We start from the raw sequence: 22,353 nt of genomic DNA, 5'->3' as shown, positions 1-22,353 counted from the left end.
ATTCACCGGGTCCTGCAGCGTTTCCCAAACTTCCTGGATCGTTTTCGTTTCAAACAGCTCCTTCCGGAACGTTGGACCCCAATGCTCCACAGCGATGTTTCATATCAAGTCTTGAATGGACGGTAGTGTTGAACGGGATTATCAACGTTTAATTCGACTTGCTTTGCACAGCAGTAATCGCGCGGATGCACAGTGTTTATAACTTGTGCGCACTTTCACAATGAAAAAGACCCGTACCTACAGCTTTCTGTCAGTATTCTCCTTCTTTGTCGTTTGTGCATTCGTGTTAACGTTTTTATTTTTTGTATTTTACTCAATGATGTACGCACCATAAACTCGGCAACCTTCGTGTTTTAAATTCGGTTGACGTCTATACCCATGATGCACTGTATTGTGGTGCCTTGCGTAATCACGTGACCAAAGGAATACGGAAGCGAAGATCTACAAGGTAAGCGATCAAGCATAGGCGTCAATTTTGACAGCGTTGTTTGGCTGCTTTTGACATGAGAACATTTGGAGAATGCAAGGCGGTTTTATTCGCCTAACCGTGCTGCACCCATTCACAAGCGTTGCGTGAGACTTTTCTTTAGGGATCGTTGGCTAAAAGTAGGTGAAAAAAAAATCCGAAATATTCGATGGAGTTTTGCATCTAGCATTAAAACCCCGCGGGTTATTATTTAATAAAAGATAAACGACGTTGATGATAAGGAATAACACTAAATGCATATTAAAATTGTTCACTACACATTTTAATTTAAGAACGACATTCCCAGTTTAATCATTTTAAGATATAAAATCAGGCAAATCAATTATGCATATTCTGAAAAAATGTTTTTCCAGTGTGGGGTTTGTTGTGAAATAAAATGTCTCTATATCTGTGTTTATTCTAGCACTGAGTATTTATTATAACGTCGGACAATTCAGTCCAACCAAAAGCACTATCATTTTACATTGATAAAATGAAACAAATAATTTAAACTAAAAGTTGCTTAGTTGAATTAATAAAAAATATATATAATTCAAATAGATCCAGTGAAAACTGTGATGAACAGAATAATTCAGTAGGAAATAGTGATGAGCGACACAGCGGCTGAATCGGTCACGTGACCTTTTCTTAATGCGTTCCTTGCACCGACATGAGGTTTTAATCATGGACATGCGCTGATGCGTCGGTGTTGATAATAATGTGTCAACTGTTTTTGATAGCCATAAAGTGTCTTGATGGCGGCATCCAACTCTGCAGAGCTCAAGCTGCAGTTTGCACCCTTCAGTAGCGCGCTGGAGGCAGGCTTCTGGCATCAGCTCACGGAGCGAAAACTCAACGACTACAGGCTGGACGAGAGTCCCAAATGCATCAAGGGGTACTACTACAATGGTGAGAAAAATAGCATCAGATACGGATCAAACTGTGTATTTTTCTCGGTGACAATAAAACAGTTTAATCAGGGATGGCCAACTTCATAAACACCTCAACACTTGTGTTTCATTCAGGCGATCCAGTTGGTTTGCCCACCCGTCTGACCTTGGAATTCAGTGCGTTTGATGTGTAAGTTGGAGGACTTGTCTTTGAGCCAAGAGAGCCGGATGGCAACAATTTGAACAGATGAAGAGGGGTCCAAATTGTAAATGAAAGGTGTCTTGACTGTGATTGACAGTCAAGTGGGCTTTGCAGCGGATGACACTGTCATAACCTCTTTGACCAAAAGCCTCGTTCGAATCTACTTTGTCAAGCCTCTCTCAGTATCACAAAGACATCACACCTTTGTTCAGTTCAATCAAAACTGTCAATTATTAATGTCAGAAAACCACTCTTTGTATTTTTGAACAACAGAGATGGGTCCACACCTGCCCATTGTTGTGAGGCTGTTGGGAAACTGTACAACACCAACACGCTGGATGCCTTCAAGAGTACTGACAAGAAGGCCTTGCTGGACAGAGAGTCCGAGGAGGTAAAATATTGCACATCAGATGGAGAGAACATAAAGGAGCAACCTTAACAAATGTTGTTTTTGTAGCTTTGGGCTGCCATACAGTCCGGAGATGCGCTCACAGACCCGAGGATCCTCTGCCGGTTTATTCTGCTGACATTTGCGGTATGTGCAATCAGCGTTTTGTAACATGTCACATGCAGTTTAAGGTTATCTAACACTTTTGTTTTTAACTTGCACCAGGATTTGAAGAAGTACCATTTCTACTACTGGTTCTGCTTCCCCGCTCTCTGCTTCCCAGAGGGTATAAAGCTCATAAAGGAGCCTTCTGTCTTGACAACGGTTTTCACAGCAAAACAGGTTGATATTATTTATTAGCTTGGTAAAAATTTGCAATTTTACAATCACCCAGAAGTTTCATTTCCGTTTCTGTGATTATCATCACACTGTTCCTCTTTTGCCACTGTTGTTATCCATCTTTACTGACATCACGGTCACAGAGCATACAGCCAATTCATGTTGGAATTATCAATATTGTATATCAGCTTGCATTATTACAATTTTATAGTGGCATAGAAGATGAAAAAAGTCCAAACGTCTTGTCGTGTAATTTATTTTGTACCGTATTTTCCGGACTATAAGGCGCACCGGACTATAAGGCGCACCTTCAATGGATGGCCCATTTTAAAACTTTGTCCTTTTATAAGGCGCACCGGACTATAAGGCGCACCTTAATGCATCATGTCACATTTTTAATCCAAATCAAATCATTCTCCATTTTATTTTTTTTATTTCAACTTCAGACGTAACAAATTACTTTATAATCACAAAATAATAATCCATAGTCTTTTTGATTCATGATTCATAGTCTTCAGCGGGCCACTTATGATTGATTTCATGACACAATGCTTCGGGCCAGTTTCAATTTAGGAATTTGGTCCATATATAAGGCGCACCGGACTATTTTTCCGGTTTTTAGGTGCGCCTTATAGTCCGGAAAATACGGTAATTTAAAACCTGAGATAGACTCATAATAATCTGTAGTCTGTAAGTGAAAATTAATATATTGACAATTTGACACACCACAGAGAAGTGTGTTGTTAAGAACCCTTCCAAATTTGGATGGAAAAAAATATATTCACCATTCCCTTCAAACATCTAAAATATGTTTAGACACAAATATCTGAATCCACTTTACAGGTCCTTAAAAATGCTATCATCAGCAGACTACATTTTAACTTGGTGTCCTCACAAAGGTCTTGGGCAGTACAGTACAGCCTTGGCTCATTCTTTTTAATGAAAAAAATATTCGAGAAATCAATCAAATTCCTCAGTGCCTCTTCCGTTATGCATCACATTTCATTATGCTTTATTAAACGATGGATATTAAAAAGTATAAGTTATTCATGATTGCCCTTCTCTTGCTGGATAGCTATATAGCAGCAGGGGGGTTCGTTAGATCTCGCCACCATACGTCATAAAAAGTTTTCTTATTTATTTATAGCCTCTAAATGTGTGTTTGCCTCAGATCTCAGCTTTGCAGGAGGCCTATGATGGCCTGTGTATCAAAGGCAGCACCACTGCGGTTCCCTATTTCCTAATGAAGTATACGGATGACACCGTTCACTTGGCCCCATTAGCAGAGTGGGGGACGTTCTTCGCTGGCACGCAAAAGGTTTGTCTATAAATATGTTTTTGCCATCACTTCCTGACGCTGAATATTATACACATTCCTGTTTGTGGTTTCTACTTTCTAGGTCGCTGTGGGTGTGTATGACCCGTGTACTCTGTCTCAACATCCAGGATGGCCTCTGAGGAATCTACTGGTCCTCTTAGCCAGCCAGCGGTAAATTTGTGTCTTTTCGATTGTACCATTTTCCTGGCCACATGACCTTGACAAGACGTTCTTGTGCAAGCGATTTTTTTTAATGGCCGTAATGAAATGATATTTAAGAATTATCACAGTGGGCCAGCGGCACTACAGCAGATTCTTGCCAGCTCATAAATGCCCCCCCCCCCCCCAAGTCAAATGTAAACCTTTCAAATCATTTGCCGCAATCACTGACTCACGGGCACTTTTTAGCCAAAGCAAACGTCATCTATTTTGTCCCACGTCTTCCTAAGCAAACCGTTAAAACATAATTGTTTATCCTGCTGCTGGGAGAAATGTCTCATTTTTGCCAAGTTGTTTTTCCCTTGAATTTGAGTGTTGTGTTGTGAAAGTGGCTCTTCAGAACCATATTAGGGAAAATGTGCTACGGCTATGTGAACTTGTTTGGATAATACAATGGTGAGAATTTGTCAATGTGTGAGGAAAAAAATACACAATGCATGCACATTAATTTTGCATTTATTTTTTGTTTTAGGGGTGCAAAGGTGGACACAGTCGAGGTGCTATGTTTTAGGGACAGAACCCTACAGGGAAGCCGCTCCATTCAACACAGCGTCGTTTTTCACGTCAAACTACCTGAACTTCCATCTGACTCTGGTAATCTCTTTGGGGGGCAAGGGTTTTGTTTTCAATAATATAAGCCAGCCTCCATTTTTTTTTTAAGGGGTATTTAATATGGATGTGTCAGTGTCTTCACGCATGTCTTTACTGATTTTACGCTTCACTTCCTTCATGCATAAGGGAAACTGCGGATGAAATGATAATAGTGGGAGGGGAGCCGTGGCACTTAGTCATCTGTGAAGATTTTCAACGAGTTCAGATGAGTTTACATCATCTGCCTCTCCGAAAAAAGCTTCTTAATTGGCTTAATGAAATAAGTCTCAAAAGTATTTGTCGTCCGTCGTACATACGTTCTCTTTGTCACATGTACAAGTAGATCTTGTTTATTTTGCTTTTGTTAATGTCTGCAGCATGTCCTAAGAGTGTTGGTTGGGAGAAGAACGCCAAGGGAGCGATGGGACCCCGAATGGTCAACCTCAGTGAATGTATGGACCCCAAAAGGTATTACTTGAAATGGATAAAAACGGGTCAATTTTGCTGCTTAATTCATATTCCACTAATACTATATTATTCAGATTACCCATTAAAACCACATTTCCTGACATGGATAATTAACAAAAGATTTGCTTGGTTGTGTAATATTGTGAAACGAATAAAATAAAAAAACCTATGAAGCTGAAAGTCCCAGAAAGGATTTTTAACTGTGCTCACTTTCTCTTCCAGACTTGCCGAGTCATCAGTCGATCTTAATCTGAAACTGATGCGATGGAGATTGGTCCCTTCATTGGACCTGGACAAAGTAGTCAGCACCAAGTGTCTCCTGTTGGGAGCAGGAACATTGGGCTGCAATGTGGCCAGGACACTGATGGTGAGCCTGAAATAGATATATAGACGTAGTTACAAAAAAACAAAAACAAGACAATACTTTCCTTGTGTAGGGTTGGGGAGTGAGACACATCACCTTTGTGGACAATGCAAAGATCTCCTACTCCAATCCGGTACGGCAGCCTCTCTATGAGTTTGAAGATTGTCTCGGAGGTGGAAAAGCCAAAGCCATAGCCGCTGTCGAGCGACTCACCAAAATCTTTCCTGGTGTGGTGAGTTCAGTTAATATCCACGATAAATGTATGGAGAATACTGATTTGTAATATCTACGACCACATATGCTGAAATGTGTAGACATCTGAGGTTAGTCTCAAGTCTTAAACTTGAAATGTCAAGCAAATGTCAAGCTAGTCGAGTCATTGCTTTTGTTTTCTTCAAGTCGTACCATCTCGCTCACTCACAACATAGTATATTGGAGGAATAAAATCAGATTTACACCTTAAAGGTTAAATGAATAGAAACTGAGTATGGAATCAAATTTATATGCTGTATGGACTGCGCCCACTTTTGAGATTCTCGCCCTATGCCAAGGAAATTTCTAAAACTGCCGACTTGAATCTGACTCTTCAAGTCACGTGACTCGAGTTGAGTCCCCCCCACCTCTGGCAAACATGAATAATATAATTGCTTCTATTTGAGATGTGATGTTTACATCATGCAGAAGATGAAGCCTTGTGTTCTAATTATATTAGAATAATATATATATTAATCCTTGTTAGTGCATCATTGTTTTTATTTAATGAGCTCTATCTGACGGGACCTTCGGTACTGTCAAGAATGTGTCAATGGAAAAAAAAAAGCTTAGATGAATATTGATGAAGGAACAACTCTGTGCTGATGCGTGTGGCTTTGCTTTATAATGAATGATTATTTTTCTATTTTCTGGTTGAAAAGAGAACTGAACAGTTAATTTAGATTGAACATTTTAAATCACATTTTTAAACTTATTCAGGAAAAATGTGCCTTAAAGTTCAAACTATACTGGAGTTGGATCCATACATGTAAATTTTTTGGTAATCCAGTCAATTGTTGAACGTTATCTGGCAATGCTCAGTTTAAAGTTTTGAAAGTGAATTTCATTAAGCACAGAGTTAGTCACCTTTTCTATTCCTATAATGACTCACTGTCTGACGTGACAAATTAATTTCCCAGAGGATGGTGAGGCCAAATCTGCAATATCAAAGTTAAATCAAATCCACAAAATTGGCAATTAGACCTGAAAGGTTGCTATAGATGAAAAGTGATGTTGTCTGTATTTTTCTGGAAGGTAGAAGTCGTGTTCGGCTATTTACAGAATTGTTTTTCTTCTAGAAGCAGCCGCAACCCGAAAAACAAGCAAAACCTTAACATAGTATGTGTCAAAATATTAAAAGAAAAATCCTAGTATGAATTGTCAACAAAGTGACTCTCAAACTTCCACATGCATTAGTCACCACGGAAACACAAAAGCACAATTGCATACACCCACTTCGCACCCTGATCCTGAATGATCGTCTTGCGACTTGAAAAGGAAGGTGATGGTTTTGCAGTGCTTGCGTCAAAGTCAGCTTGAGGTTGAAGGCTCAACAGCTTCCCACTCAATGACTCACTCAGAATGGCATTGCTTCTGCTCATGCTGCTGCTAATGTGTATTTATTTCTGCGCTGCTTTGTCACTGGAACTGGAATAGGGGAGCATTTCTATATTTTGGTCTTGCATGCCTACTATCAGTCAAGACCATAACTAGTTCATTTATTTATATTATTTTTATGGTTGATTGAGTGATTTTTATTTTTTTGTATTTTTATTTTTTTTAAAGTTAAATATTTTAATAAAATGTTTATCTACACTTTAGTTTTCAGTACAGGTGCTTTAAACAGGTCATTTAAAACCAATATAAAATAATCTTGATAATAGAGATTCGATAATGTGAAAAAAAATAATTGCGCTATTTATTCTTTTTGCTGTGTGGCCCAGCGGTTGTGTTTTTGAGTATCCAGTAGTCAGAGGCATCCTCCAGGGAAATCATTTTCCACTGGGTTGCTCAATCGTAGATGGAAACTTGACATTTCTGATGTTCTCCCTGACTTTACCTCAACTAAACCCATGCTTTTCCATCTTTCATCAGAACGCAGAGGGCTTCAACATGAGCATTCCCATGCCGGGCCACCCGGTGAATTTCTCCCAAGCCACTCTGGCCCAGGCGCAAAAAGATGTGGAGCAGCTGGAGAAGCTCATCTCGGAACACGATGTGGTCTTCTTACTAATGGACACAAGAGAGAGCCGCTGGCTGCCCACTGTGATCGCTGCGAGTAAGAGGAAGGTAAGGATGGAATCTTGTGAGAAAGCTCATGATGGGGTGAATATTGTTGCTTCACAACCGTCTGTTTCGGAAGCTGGTGGTCAACGCCGCTCTGGGCTTCGACACATTCGTGGTGATGCGCCACGGTCTGAAGGCTCGCCAAAATGGCAGTGGCGACGCGGACTCCTCACCTTCCTGTTCATCCGCGTCCTCTTCATCTTCCACGCCAGCTGGCTCGGCGTCCTCTGTCCCGACGTCTTCCCTGTTCTCCAACATTCCCGGACACAAGCTTGGCTGCTACTTCTGCAATGATGTTGTGGCACCAGGAGATGTAAGGACCCAAAGCACATACCATTTATTTTGTCATGAGGTGTGTGTCAGTTTAGCATTTTAGGCTATTCAAGGAACTGACATGACAGTTCTGCAAAATTCAACCTGTATTTTTACAACCAGACGACTTTCCAGACGATATGTTTTATTCTGCTACTTCTCAAAGCATCGCACTCATTGACCTTGACAGGTAGCTGTTTTTATCAAAACACAAGCGTGTTGTGTTGCTCCAGCTCACCGCTTAGTGCGATTAGAAAAAAAATCCTTGTGCAGGCTTATTATGGTGACCACGTGAAGCCAGATAACCCACTGTGAAGCTGAAACAGAATTTCGTCTTTTTTTTTTTTTCCTTTCCCCCTTTATGCTCCACTGATGCTTTCTAGTTTGGGCTTTTTCCTCCCTCACTGCATGAGTATGAGTCATTTTAGAGAGCGCACTCATCAGGTATCGAAGGCTGTGTTCAATTGTAGGTGCCGTTCAGCTGCTCTCTGCCATGGCACTCTAAGAGGCTTACGGCTAGATTCTGAATGCAATTCTCTATTTTGTAATGCCTTCATCTAAATTCAGAAATTGTTGCTTTTCAAAATGTGTCACCTTGCCCTCCTACCACACGCATGTGCGCGTGCCGTTTTAGCGAACGTCCATCGCCCTGATGTGTGTCCTTGCATAACTCGATGTGTAATTTTTTATTTTTTTTTTATTTTTTATTAAACTCTGGATTTTTTTTTTTTTTAAACTCTGAAATTTTCCGAGTCATACGCAATACTTTGTTTCTACAAATCTTGCATTTTCAAAAATATCATCTCTTTAACATTCATAGGAAATCACAATGTCCCATAACTGGGGAGCTTTTAAAGGGAAGTGCAATCGATCAAAAAGAAAAAAAAGTGAGCATGCAAGAAATACAGACATTTTTAATCTCGGTGGTTAACCATTTACTTTATTTACTTTTTTGAAATAGTCAACCCGGGATCGGACTCTGGACCAGCAGTGCACTGTAAGCCGACCAGGCCTGGCTATGATTGCAGGAGCCCTGGCAGTGGAGATGATGGTGTCCATTTTGCAGCATAGTGAAGGGTGAGCACAGTTGCCACAGCAACGTTATCCTAAACAAAAGTAATGACAGCTGTGTATTGTGTGTTACGTGTTTTTTTTCAATGCGTAAATGTTCATATGAAAGAATTGAAATAGCACAGCTTTCCGGATTTAGAAATATGTAATTAGTGTATTACTTTTTCTGTATCTTATTTTTCCCATCATGACCTTTATTTTTGTTTTTGTGGAAGATGTGACAAACTTTGAGTCAAACATTGAAATTATTTTCAACGGTTGTCATTTTCCAATTGACAAATGTCATGAACTATTTAATTCCATTTTCGATATTGCTTATCCTCTATCTAAGCTGACTTTAATGGAGAGGCAGAGTTCATTCCAAACCGAAACCGACAGCTAATCAATATTAACGGCGAATCTCTTAAAATATTAAGATGGTTGCCACCCCCCCCCCCCTCCAAAAGGTCCTAAAGTTGGACATAGTCTGATTTGCAATTCATGGTGGAAAATTACAATGAAGTTGTAGCGTGAATTTAAATTACTGCATAGTGAATGTATCTGAGTGATAACTCAATTTTAAGCAAATGTGATTGATATTTCTGGTCTTGCATAAAAAGCTTTGAGTCCTTTACTTTAACCTCGTGGCTCTACTTATACTGCCGTGTTTTTTTCCTGCGTCTCGTAGCTAAGGTTACTCAGTACAACTCAAAACGTCAACTTGCGGCTTTTACATTCCTGATGCATCGTCGCTCTGCAAGTGCTTATGACCTTTTATTCGTTAGTGCTGCTTTTCCCCATCGCGGCAGTGTTTGATTTGATCCTAATTGCTCATCATCACTGCATGGTATTCACATGATGGATGTCACCTTGTGTGACTCTGCTCCTCCCTGCCTCACCCCCTCCCTCACAGAGGCTATGCGGTAGCCAGTAGCAGCGACGACCGAATGAATGAACCTCCAACGTCGCTGGGCCTTGTTCCTCATCAGGTACCAAGGACTCACTGCTCAGCACAACATGGTGCCCTCATATAGCTCCTCACACTCTCAATGATGATGCAGTGCACTTCTATAGTACTTTGAAATCCAACCACATTCAGGAAAACAGGGAAACCTCCAAAAGTGAAAACTTGTAAACTTAAACCAGAAAATAAAGTAAATTAAAAGATTCCGGTTTTTTTCACCTTGTAAATGAGTACAAGATGATTTTGTGTATGTAGATAACCAAGCTGTGCTTTGCAACAAGTTCAGGTGTTAACTCTCTCACATGACATTTGCAGCATCATCATCACTTTGTATTCATCACGCTGACAAATTCTGCCATTTGCTCGACACATCTGCTGCTCATGGTGTCCAAGGAAAACGGCATGAATATGTACTGCCGTGTGAGTGTTTGAATAGCTGGTGATGAGGATGGGAGGTGATGTGGCGAATGTTTCCAGCTCTTTTTCCTCTGTAGTTAAAAGTTGCGCTATGCCAGGCAAGGCTTAAAGTAGCTTAGTTTTGTAATGTTGCAGTGACCACTTGTGGCGATGTGAAGAAGGTACAAATTACACGTTTGAGGTGGTAGTTTATATACACAAATGAGTCTTATCAAATTATTAAATTTATTCCTCTAAATGTCCATTAAAAACAATACAACTTTTTACGATTATTTTAGTTGTTCTTTTTGCTTTATAATTTATTTTGGGGTAAAATATCTATTTTTATTATTCTCAGCTTAATATTAATATTGTAGATAATTGTACTATTTCTTTGAAAAAAATCTTGACATTTTACTGTTGAAATAGTTCCCCCCCAAATCTTTATTTATTTTTTTTTTTATTTTTTTAAATCATACAAAATAAGATTGCTCGTGTAAGACTGTTCAGTAAGTGCTGTTCATATCCCTGCCACGAGAGAACGCCCTCCGCATGTTTTTCAACCATAGGATGCACATGAATTTGAAGCTGCTCCAGAGGCCTTCAAACGCCGGATTTATTGCCTTGCTAAATATATCCATGACATTTTAACAGGAGTTGCGTGGATATAAATGTAATGTGTGTTGATATGTTTACAATGTCAGCAGGCAGTTTAGTTTTTGATGCCTCTCTCCTCAGATCCGCGGCTTCCTCTCCAGGTTCGACAATGTCCTGCCCGCCAGCCTGGCCTTCGACAAGTGCACCGCCTGCTCGGCTGTTGTAAGTGGCACAACATTGCCGCCCCCTCACACACACACACACACACACACACACACACACACACACACCCCACCCTTCCCTTTCATCCACCTATAACTGAAGATTGAGAACTACTTTACATCAGCACGGTGGGCGGTGTTGTTTTTGACTTGTCCCATCAGGATTAAACATGGCGTGTGACCCAAAATGCAGAAATGAGAAGGGGGTGGGGGTGTTGTCTGTATGTGTGTGTAGAGAGGGTGCTGCAGGGGGGTGGATTCCCATAATTCCTACTTGCTGCAAAGTCAAGAGAGCGTGTGTTGAAATGTTGCTCCTGGAGGACTGCGGAATGCCAAGAAAAGCTGGGAATTCAATCAAGGGGCAGTTGCTCACTGATGTCCACGGCTGTCTTACAAGCTTGTGTGTTTTCGGGCTATGGTCCTGCCATTTGGTCTCGGACAAAGCAGCGTTGCAATATGTTGCATCACACGCTGAAGATGACATGCAGAAGGAAGGGCTTGATTGATTGATTGCTTCGCCCTGCATGACATCTGAGTTTTATGCAAATACGGCAGAAATGTGTACGAGTCTATTCAGCCCACGCATTTTTGTTAAAAAAAAACCAAAACACATCAAGCAGATATGGACACTGACCGAACTGAGTTAAACTGTACCGCCTGGTGAAAACGTGACTTGGGTGTTAAGAGGGAAACAGTGGGAGGAAGTGAAGGGCTCGCCAAAGTCTCCCTTTTATCCCCCAATCTCAATGCGGTCTTTGTGTCTATAAAAAGGTCATAAAGCCAACGATCACACTTTCATGTGAAGAGCGATCCACAAGAAAGGGGGATAAAAGTTTCTCCAATTACGTTGCTAAGTGTCTCGTTTCTGTGACTGATGAGATTATTAGCACAGTACCAGCCAGTGTAGTCGAGAACAATCAGGAACATGACAGAAGGGAAAAAAAGAAAAGGTTCTATTTTGATTTGCTTTAAATCGCACACACACGCTTTCCCGTCCCTGCGTTGCCTTTGAGCCCACTTTTTTTTTTTTTGGTCCTCTATCCATCCAATTTCACATCTCAATCTGCAGTTTTACATTTTTGGCTCTTTCCTGCTCCTTCTGCACCCCGCTTCCCCCCACTCCGTTTGTGTGTCCAATCAGCAAGCCGTTCATTCGAGTGTATGTGTGTGTATGTGTGTGGGGCAGTCAGCTGTGTCCTGCCAGGTCACTATGGAAACAAAACAATTCAGCCCCTGTCTGAGTTGGAGCAGTTCATGTAGAGTTGGGGCTTTTTCACTATGTGTGTGTGCGTGCGTGCGTGCGTGCGTGTGTGTGTGTGTGTGTGTGTGTGTGTGTGTGTGTTTCCTTACTCAATGTTGGACCGCATGCCAATAAAACTATGCAACGCAAAGTAAAACACCACTGATGTGGATTTGTTTTAAATGATGCCAGACGCCTCTTACTAGGAGCTACTTATGCTAAGACCACCAAATATGATACCTCTATTCTTAGAATTTGTAGGGGTTTTCCATGGTTAAATTCAAATTTTGTCCCTATGTGGCTCTACTTGCTATATCTGATAATTGACTATATGACTTCCAAATGATGAGAAACAACAAGACAGACGGTGCCTTAAATTGGTTAAAAAAAAATGTTGTTCATTTTCGATTAATGAAGTCAACTTGCAGCGGCTCACACCACATGTTGTTTATGGCCTTTCACTTCCTGTGTTCTTCTGAAATCCGCCGAGGCCTTCGTGGTTACTTAATGAGTCAGTGCATCGTTTGTGTGTTTTCAAAGCCAGCGACAAACGTGCCGTGGAGACCATATGTACATTTACACAGGCAGTCAAAGCCACTGAGTCACTAGGTGTTTGCTCATCGTCTGCACACAAAAAAAGATCATGGGCTGAGAATGCGTGACACGAATAATTGAGAGGAGAAACTATTCAGGGAAAAACACAATTTAGAGGCTTAGCTTATGTTATCATTTAATAGACACAGCAGTTAAGAAGGTGTCTAGTCAGCAGGAAAACGTCTCACTGTTAAGTCGATAATTAAAATAGCAATCCTGCAAAGTGCAGGTAGCGTTTAAAGGGACTGATCTGTGACTAATCCCTATTTGACAACCCCCCCCCCCCCCCCAAAAAAAGTGTCCACTTATAGTTTTTCATGACTAAAATAATGTATTCAAATCATATTCCATCCACTATTTATTTTCAAACTCAATAAAATACATTTTGGCTTATACACACATGGGCTAAATTGTTAGTGCCCCTCTGTTAATGAAAGAAAAACTCACAGTTGTCACAGAACTAACTTGAAAAAAAGTAATCTTCTTTTTTTTTTATTAAAAATTAACGGGAGGAAAAAAGCTCATGAAACATGTCTGGACAAAAATAAAGATTGAAAAGATGCCAGTAAATTGAGTTATGAGCTTGGCAATAAACTGGATTAAAAACTTGCTCGCTTACATTGTGCGTTTTTATTTTGTCTAGGTCCTGGACCACTACGAAAAAGAAGGCTTCCACTTCCTGTCCAAAGTGTTTAATTCTTCACACTCTTTTCTTGAGGACCTTACAGGATTGACATTGTTACACCAAGAGACCCAGGCGGCGGAGGTAAAACACACTCTCACCACAAAGTTGTCATCATTGACGTCATTATTGATCCCCCACGAATTATATTTGGACTAAAGAGAAGGTCATTGAAAGGGTTAAATATTCATCAGTGGCTTGTGCAAGATAGCTGCCATAAGATGACAGCCAGCTTCAAAGGCAGATATAGCTGCATTGCCTCACTCTGTTGTCGTGGCAACAACACACAGTATATATATGCCACTGCGGAAACCAGCGGTGTAAAGTTCCAAGAAACATCCCAGAATACTCTGCGGTGGAATATGAGTGTTTCTCCTCAAGACTCCCCTCTGACATGAGAAAGAGGGGGTGGGGGGGGGGGGACAGAAATAGGGGGAAGGAGTGTGTGTGGGTGGGGGTGGGGGGGTTCAGGTCTTGCCAAGCTGTGGGAAAATCCCACGTACTTCCTCCCTGACTCCTACTCATAACACAGAGGTGGAGGAGAGAGGAGAGGAGTCAAAAGATATCAATGAAAGAGAAAAAACATGTTTAAAGAACCTTTTTCTCTTCCATCCTCCTCGGGACTCCTTCTTTCCATCTCCTAACATCTTTCTCCTCTCTGTTTGACGAGAGAGAGTCTCTGTGTCCTAATGTGGCTCTCTTCAATCAGAAGATGAAGTGCTTGTTTTTTTCGTGCTCAGCCCACAAGCACCCCAAGTTTTTCCGGTGAACACATTAGCCAAATTTGTGGAACTTGAGAACAAATCCCATTAAGGGCTCTGAACCTTTTAACCCTCTCATCCTACAGGATGGCTCTCTTTTATTATTATTATTACTTTATTGTTGGAACCCTTTTCACAAGCTTCAGAATAATTCATGTCAAGATCCTTATCAGAGCTTTTTTGATTTTCCTTCCACACAAATTAATGTTGTAGTTCCACAGGAATCGATTAGCGTTCCCTGCGTGATTCATTTGTATGAAAAAAGAATTCTTAGTATGTGCTCGAATTTTCCTTAAAGATGCTAGTGTGCGTATGCGTGTGTGTAACTTTTCTAATGCACGTCACCAGAGGGCTGTAATATGCACTTAGGGCCTATTTCGAGCAAACGGTAACCTGAGAAGTGCTTTTCATGCGGTCACTGCAGGTTTTTTTGAGGAGTTCAACTTTGGTTAAAGTTTAGACTGAACGCTCGCGTATGTGTGTGTGAATGGCGCCTTTGTGAAAGCAAACCCGTGGAGATTCGGTTAGGAGCTCTCACTGGGATGGAAAATGTGTGCCGTGGGTCTGGCGTCCGGCCAGTTAGGTGCGTGTGTGTGTTCTGAAGTTGTTGCATCATTCAGGTTTAAAGGGGGGAGAGAAAAAAAATGTGAGTCCGTCTAAATTGGATTTGGCCTTTGAGTTCATAGTTTGATTTACAGTCACTGCCTCGCTATTGTTGGACCGCAGCGCTGGGCTGTAACTGCCTATTAAAGCCAGTACGCTGACTTTTATATCTCGCGCGCCATCCTCAATTTGCCCTTGCAGCCGTCATACTATTCAAGCTTGTGCTGCCTTAAATTGTTGTGACTTGTTTTGTGTTTTTGCAACAGAGAAAAGGATTAACGATGTAATTAGAGTCGGGTACGAACAAAACTTGTCTCCTAACAATTGCGCTTTATGCATGCTGTGTATGTTCTATTCATTCATTCATCGATCCACGTAGCGTTCGGTATGAGTCACGTCCTCCTCCATCAGAAAGATGAGTTCTTGGTTTCCTACAATATATTCCTTTGGTCATTTCCAGTAGACTTTTGTTTTGTTTTGGTTACCATAAATCTAACTGTGTATGTGTGTGTGTGTGTGTGTGTGGTTATCCCACACAAGAGGATGCGTGACCAAATGACCCTCACAATACAAAGACGCTTTTTCTGCGGCCACCTCCTGCAAAGCGGGCCCCGGCCAGTAAGTCACAAGACCCGAGCGGCCATGTTGACCTCTTGAGAAGACTGTCTCACTTGTCACTCAGTTTGGTCTGCTGACATGTGCGAGGCCCCTTTGAATACAGTTGTCATTTCTTGTTCGGATTCTATTTCCATTGTTCAATGGACGCAAACATTAATTCTGAAGTCAAGATTAGCATGATTTGCAACTGTCACTCACCGATTAAATCTTCTATTTTTCTAACTTGGATAATTTTCCCAGTTACAGTTACGCAACAATGGCTGTCATTAAAGCGATTTCAATGAAAGTTGCATCACTTTTTGCGTCACTATATCCAAGGTAATCTCCAGATGTGTTTGTGAGCGGTTGTTTGATAATAGCATGCCACTAAATCCCCCCCCCCCCCCCCTACCCCTCCACCTCCGAGCAGGAGGAGCAGCAGGACACCAAGCCCACCTACGCTTACTCTGGTCGCAGCTCCCCTACGTCAAAACACAACTGCTGACGATAAAGTTGATTTAGTTTTGCTGTCCGTCGGCGCTCTCAGGCTCTTCTCTTCCTGTCTCTCTAGCCCACATAAACACGCCGACGCAAATACACACTCAGCGGCGTCAGAGGGCCCCATGTATGTCAAAGCTTTATCCAAACACAGCTACGGTTGCTACATGCAGCAATTATTACCAGATGGAGAAAACACATTAGGGCTGCCTTTTCATTAGCAGCATACACACGTACTCGTTTTGAATTTCAAATTTTGTCCTTGGATGGTCTTGACTCTCTTGTGTCGACACATGATAACCACAATATTAGAAACAGCTTCTCAGCATGATACTGTGCAAACCACTAGTCTCTAAAGTGAACATTACAGTTATATGCTACGACCAAGTCTCACCACAATTAGTAGGGAACAACCAAAAGAAAATGGGGGAAAACTGTTTAGAATTGCTTGTATTAATAGTTTACACAATAACTATACCACAAACTTTGATCCAAAACACATCTCAAGCTTATCTTACAACGTGAACCTGAAATTAAATGACTTACAAGTTTGATTTTACGAAAAATTCCCCAGTGAAATTCCATGCATGCAGTATAGGCTCTCGGCAAACAACCCAGGCAAACTAAGCTCCGCCCCCGACTTATAAAGCTTGTTTTGCAGGGCAGCAAACACACAAACTACTACTTTTTGCATTTGTTTACAATGGGGAACCCAACAGAACCATGATTTCCGGCATACTGTTATACCCCGTTAAATCATGAAGAAATTATTTGCTGCGACTTGAACTTTCTCTCGGAATGATCCGCTTTTGTATTTCTGTGTATTGCCTACAAGCATAGCACGGATGCCAGCACGCGTGCCACCGGCATTCTGTATCATGGCTTCGAAGCATGCGTGTATTTTGGTGTCATGTGCGTATGCAAACGATGCCGTGCTCGCCACGCTAGTAATAAATACTCGCGGGGAATGCATGTCTGCTATGCACATGCATAGTTCACCTTCCTTGCTTTACATAGATTCTGCATTCAGTACAATACCCTGAGGGGGGGCGGGTAAATCTAAATTCAGCAACATTATGTCAGTCGGCGCTTGACTTAAAAACCTGCCTCGTTAACCTTTTCCAATTCTGTCTTGCTCAAAGGTTACGGTCCTTTCAGGATTGTATTTTTATCTTCAACTAGATTCCCCTTGCTTGATCCTTCAACTTCTGCACATTTGTGGCATACAATGGAGGCCATTGTCAAGTGTAATTATATTCGTCTTCTTCCTGGGTGGCTGCAGTATTGACTTGCGGCAAGCCTCCCACTGAGATGGAATCGATTTTCACAGAAAAGGTTTTGAACATTTTAGCTCTTCAAAGATTTGAGTCGAGAAGAGATCACAGTATCCTGTTATTTGATAAATTGACATTGACTGCTAGCTCTGGTAAAACACAAAAAAAATGCACCTTTGACTTTGATAGCTGTCAATGGCCATACTTTTCATTGGAAAGTAACAAGTGAGAACAGAAGTTGCCGTGGCAACCCTAGATTATTTGCTTATTAATATTGGACAATGTGGAAATTTTCATTCATTCATTTCTTATCTATTTATTTTGATAGCATGAAATAAAAATCTAAATAAGTTATTCCATCAACCTGTATATTTCTGAAGAGTCTAGATTGTTTCCAAACTATAACATGAGGCATTAGGCAACACACATTCTGTGTCACGGCTTAGGTAAGCAACGATGTCATCATTCCTGAGTCCATTCTTTTATTCAGCCCCTGTCGAGGTATGCAATGCAAAGAATCTGGTCCTCGCTGAGCTATTCTCATTTGAAGGCTGCAACCATTCATTGGTTATTGTCGTCGCTGTCATTTTTTTAAAAATTCAGATCTTGATGCCAGTTGCAATCAGCAATTTAATGGACAAGTCTCTCCTAGAGCCGTAAAACAACCTCAGCCTTCCAAAAAACATTTTGATTTGAAGCGCCCATTACTGGGTACATTTTGGTTATTTGCTGGGGGTCTGTAAAATCTACTGTTCCTGAAATGAATCAATGAAATGATGAAGGTGCTCTAAATGTTTTTCATTGGACAGTGACGTTATAACCAGCAGGCGATAAGACCAAGTTTTTTTTTTAGCTAAGTATTACTGTTCTGTTTATTATGAATAAATCCGTCCATGGTAGTTGGTGTCATGAAGGGGTGCGGGCGGAGGGCAAAGGGGACGCATTGGACCGACAGCAGCTGTCCCTCGCCAAAACAGGCTCGTACAGAATTACTATCATCAATCATAGGCGAGTTATTTTCATAAATAGGACCCTTAAAGCCATCTTTTCCCCTCACACGCATGAGAAAAGTATGTATCCTATACATGGCTCCTGCTTACTGGCGCCAGTAAGCCCAGTGAGATGTCTTCTTCCGGACTGGCACCTGGCCGGCCAAAGTCACAGACAGAAATACCCGTTAAGACGTGGTTGGACCACTCGGCATAATTTACTTCTCTATTTAGCACTGACCCATCCATATCTTTGCTGGCATATCAGTACTATTTCAAAAATCTATTTTAGGTGTGCATTGGTTCTTTGTGATGCTCCTGTACATTAATGAACTTTGGCTAAGGATGTTTTTATTCCATTTTGCTTGTTAGCAGCTGTGCGCTAATCTAATTTCATTCATTTGCCACAATTTGGCGCCAAATCCGTCGTTACTAAGAAAGTAGTAATTGGTGTCACGGATGAGAAAGAGCTAAACTGATAGACTGATATTTTAGTGGTGTCAGGGAAAGAGCCAAGTTTAGCCTGGGTTGTTAGTGGAAGTTACAGAGAGTCTTTGGATTTCAAGTAGATTTTCTCAAATCAAATTTTTATGGGTAATATAAGATTTTTTTGAAATGATTATTAATATAGGCATTGTTTTATTGGCTTTTTTTTGGAGGGGAGACACACACAGACACAGACACAGACACACTTACATTGGTCACAATGCCAACTCTTAATCTCTTTCCCCGGGCACTGTTCCGTCCAGCACATGGAGGACAGCGATAGGATCGAGCCCTAGGAAATCGACAATGAAGAACACACACACACAGCATGCTTCTTAGACCTAAACAGACAGAGACAAGGAGATACACATCTTAAGGCATAATTACCTTGAGCGAATTTATCTCTAGAAAAAAAGAACAGCACAATATGGATAGTTGGCATTACGTTTGTAGCTGTTTCAAACAATGCTTAATTGTTCAAAAGTTAAAAAAAAAGATTTGATCCTAAAATGGTGGCACAAAGAGCCTTTGTAGTGGAAGACCGACTGCTTGGTTGTTTCTCATCGTTTGTGGTTTACCAGGAACTTTGCAACAGTGCTTTTTCTCAAGGCTTGTAAGCTTCATTCAAGCTTTGGTTCTCTTGAAGGCCTCAAGTTTTTTTTTTAGAACATCGCACTGACGGAAAAGCTTTTGGGATTTCATAATTTGGGGTTTTGTCGTATGTGTGTGTGTTTGTATGTGCTTTTTATGTAGGGGGGGTGTCCTTCCAGCCATTGCTCATCTGACCACACATAATTTGGCTTTGAGTCATGTTTCTAATTAAACATAGGGCAGGTCTCAACTGGCAATACTTGCACACACGCCGTCTCTCAAGTTGTTATTACCGTGCGGCTCGCTGCACATAAAGTAATATTGCCCAACCACAGCGCAACTGAGAGGCCTCACGCTTGTTTGCTCTTAAATACACTCAAATTGAGATTTGCTGCCACTTATTTTTTCAAAATGTTTACAGATGAATCCAAATTGGATTTAAGTTTATTAATCTGTGATTGTAAAGCTTGAATATATAAAAAAAAAAAAAAGCCTACGGCAGTTAAAATAAGTTGGCTCCCAAAAGAAGTTTTCAAACTTCCTCAAAGTCTGTAGTTACGTTGTCATGCAATCTTGCTCACAGATCAAGAAGAACAAAAAAAAGAACTCTGGCAGTAAATATTTAGTTTGTAACCAAGGTGTTAAAATTGTGACGTTGGTGAATGTGACTCAGAAAATGTGTTGATAACCTTCAAGTGTACAGGAAGTGTGTCAGAGAAGTTACCGGAGGAGTGGGGAGCCCGATAGAGGGACAGGAAAGAGGGACATGGGAACCAGGCAGATTACGAGGTGTGACAAAAGAAACAAGACTGTGGCGCTCATACTCTCCACTCAATGCCAATTGTGGATCTTTCAACTATTCTGCTAGTTGACTTTGGTCACCATATGCTATTTTTTCTCTGGCTTTTGTGTAACACAAGGCTATGACGCAACTGTCAACAAGTCTTGAAGCATCTCAGAAAAGATCCTTGGAGAACTTTTAGCACTCTTAGTTCAGCCTGTGTCTAAGTTAATATTGAAGCGGAATAGTGGCAGTTCAGATTTGTTCATTGATTATCAATTTGTAAAAGCAGAGGAAAATCACAATTGAAGTCCGATCGTCTCAGAGCAAGGGCATCATGTGACCCACTGGAGAGAGTAAAACATTTCAGGGAAAGTGACATTGAGGAGAAAAAAAGGGGGTTCATGTCTGTCGGAGTCCCGGGAGAAACAACAGGACTCAGCTGTTGCTCCACAGGCTACCACACCCGGCAGAGAGCCACTCGGTTTGTTGTTGTAGCTGGCCTCTATAACTCTCCAGAGACCAGCCAAGGTGGGGAGGGGGGGACTCGAGGCACAAAATAGACAAGAAGAGCAAATATGTGAAGATTAGACCAACACTTTTTTTTGTCTTTGCTCCGTCATGATGAGGTTCAGCTCGGATCTTTGGGCTGGTGCTTTGTTGGATTAACCCCAGTTTATGAAAACACGGGCGGGGGAGGGAAAGGGGGGGTATCGATGGGGCTACGTGACTTTGCTGGGACTGGCTCACGAGCTCTGTTCCCAGCAAAAAAAAAAAAAAAAAAAGCGCTGTAAAACGTCACCACTTTCCCTCTTGTGTCACCAGCACGTCAGCCGCCCTTTACCATTAACCTCTTGGTATCCCATAATATGGAAGCAGACCACCAACACAGACCTCCGCTGTAGCTCAAAATGATTCAGCTCCGTCTATTGCCGGAATAGAAGCAGGATTTTAAAACATTCAGAGTATCGAGTTAAAATTTCCAGAGAAATTCTGGTCAAATTCTAATTTATTACTATGGTCAAACGTGATTATATTCCTGTCCTGACGTTATCAGAACTTCCCAGATTTAACCCGGTGGTCATGCTATTCTTTGGACCCGCCTCTTCCTCTCTCCACACCCATTTCTTCCTCTTCCTGTCCCTGTGATGAGGTTGTGCACTCCCTTCAGTGTTCCCTCCTGAGAGGTCTTAATGAGGCCAGGAACAATGAAAAGGCAGCAGGGACCACGGACAATCCGTGGCGGAAATGGACGAGCGCTCATTTCAAGGAGGGGGACGATTATGACTCTTTGGTGAGTCAGTCCAGCCAAACATAAGAGTTATGTTGGATTTCTGGCCAATTGTGTTCACTTTGCTTTAACCCTACTTGTGGAAAAAAAACTGACCACATGACACGATGCTGCTAGAAGCACCTGCAACACAAGGCTTCATTGTGACCTGCAGGTCACGCGTCTCAGACAGCGACTCACCTTTGACCGTCTCACCCCATTTTAAACAGCGCCCGAACACTCTGCAGATTCCCGCCATACCACTCAGGGAGTCAGAATGTCACATCAGGCCACATGAGGTCATATTTTTTTGGCAAACTAGTCATGTTACCCTTGGGGCTAACTAGTACCTACAGGCAACTTGTTTTAATTATCTTTTTTACATACTATAAAATATATAAATATGTATAGTATATGCGCAACAATAAAAATAAAAGACTACATTTCAAAAACTGTAATGGCAATGTTTTGACTTCATCAAGTCCTCCTAAGAAAGAGTCATAAAACACACAAAAAGCATATCGAACCCGAAAAATAGTGTTCCATTGTTGCTTTTTCCATATTTCCACACTGCTAATCAAAGCTTTGACATCGGCCACACCACCCATTCCGTGTGGCCCATGTTATTCTCTCCAAAACCAATATGTATTGTCCTCATTTTTTTTTTCTCCTGCAGCCTTTCAAACATGTCAATTAAACCGAAAACGCTGCCATCGTCTCAGTTTCTTTTGCGTCAAAAAAAAATCCTCCTTCTTCCTCTTTCCTTCTTGGTAGGTAGCACAAACCACATCAGTGTGTGTGGCCCACTAATTGCATCTTACATGGAGCCAGTCTCCATGATGAAAGCTCCACTTTGCGCTTTGGTGTCACTTTTAATATGTAA

The 22,353-nt window shown here is 41.3% G+C and overlaps 1 protein-coding gene across 3 annotated transcripts in view; it reads left to right on the top strand.

The window, feature by feature from the left end:
• The window catches only part of atg7 (ATG7 autophagy related 7 homolog (S. cerevisiae)), a 26,770-nt gene continuing 4,417 nt past the window's right edge, over positions 1-22,353 (top strand). Inside the window, exons 1-18 of one of the 3 annotated variants that reach the window (XM_061290586.1) lie at positions 1-122; positions 1,207-1,375; positions 1,492-1,546; positions 1,832-1,949; positions 2,016-2,093; positions 2,172-2,288; positions 3,457-3,603; positions 3,686-3,774; positions 4,295-4,416; positions 4,791-4,881; positions 5,104-5,248; positions 5,319-5,477; positions 7,373-7,567; positions 7,641-7,877; positions 8,838-8,953; positions 9,840-9,915; positions 11,025-11,105; positions 13,582-13,704. In XM_061290586.1, coding sequence (XP_061146570.1) covers positions 1,222-1,375; positions 1,492-1,546; positions 1,832-1,949; positions 2,016-2,093; positions 2,172-2,288; positions 3,457-3,603; positions 3,686-3,774; positions 4,295-4,416; positions 4,791-4,881; positions 5,104-5,248; positions 5,319-5,477; positions 7,373-7,567; positions 7,641-7,877; positions 8,838-8,953; positions 9,840-9,915; positions 11,025-11,105; positions 13,582-13,704 — 2,103 coding nt within the window. In that variant the 5' untranslated portion in view covers positions 1-122; positions 1,207-1,221. The other 2 variants (XM_061290584.1, XM_061290585.1) reach the window with 2 other exon arrangements.

Source organism: Syngnathus typhle, linkage group LG11, assembly GCF_033458585.1.
Source record: "Syngnathus typhle isolate RoL2023-S1 ecotype Sweden linkage group LG11, RoL_Styp_1.0, whole genome shotgun sequence".
NCBI classification, from domain to species: Eukaryota; Metazoa; Chordata; class Actinopteri; order Syngnathiformes; family Syngnathidae; genus Syngnathus; species Syngnathus typhle.
This window is presented reverse-complemented; position numbering and strand designations above follow the sequence as displayed.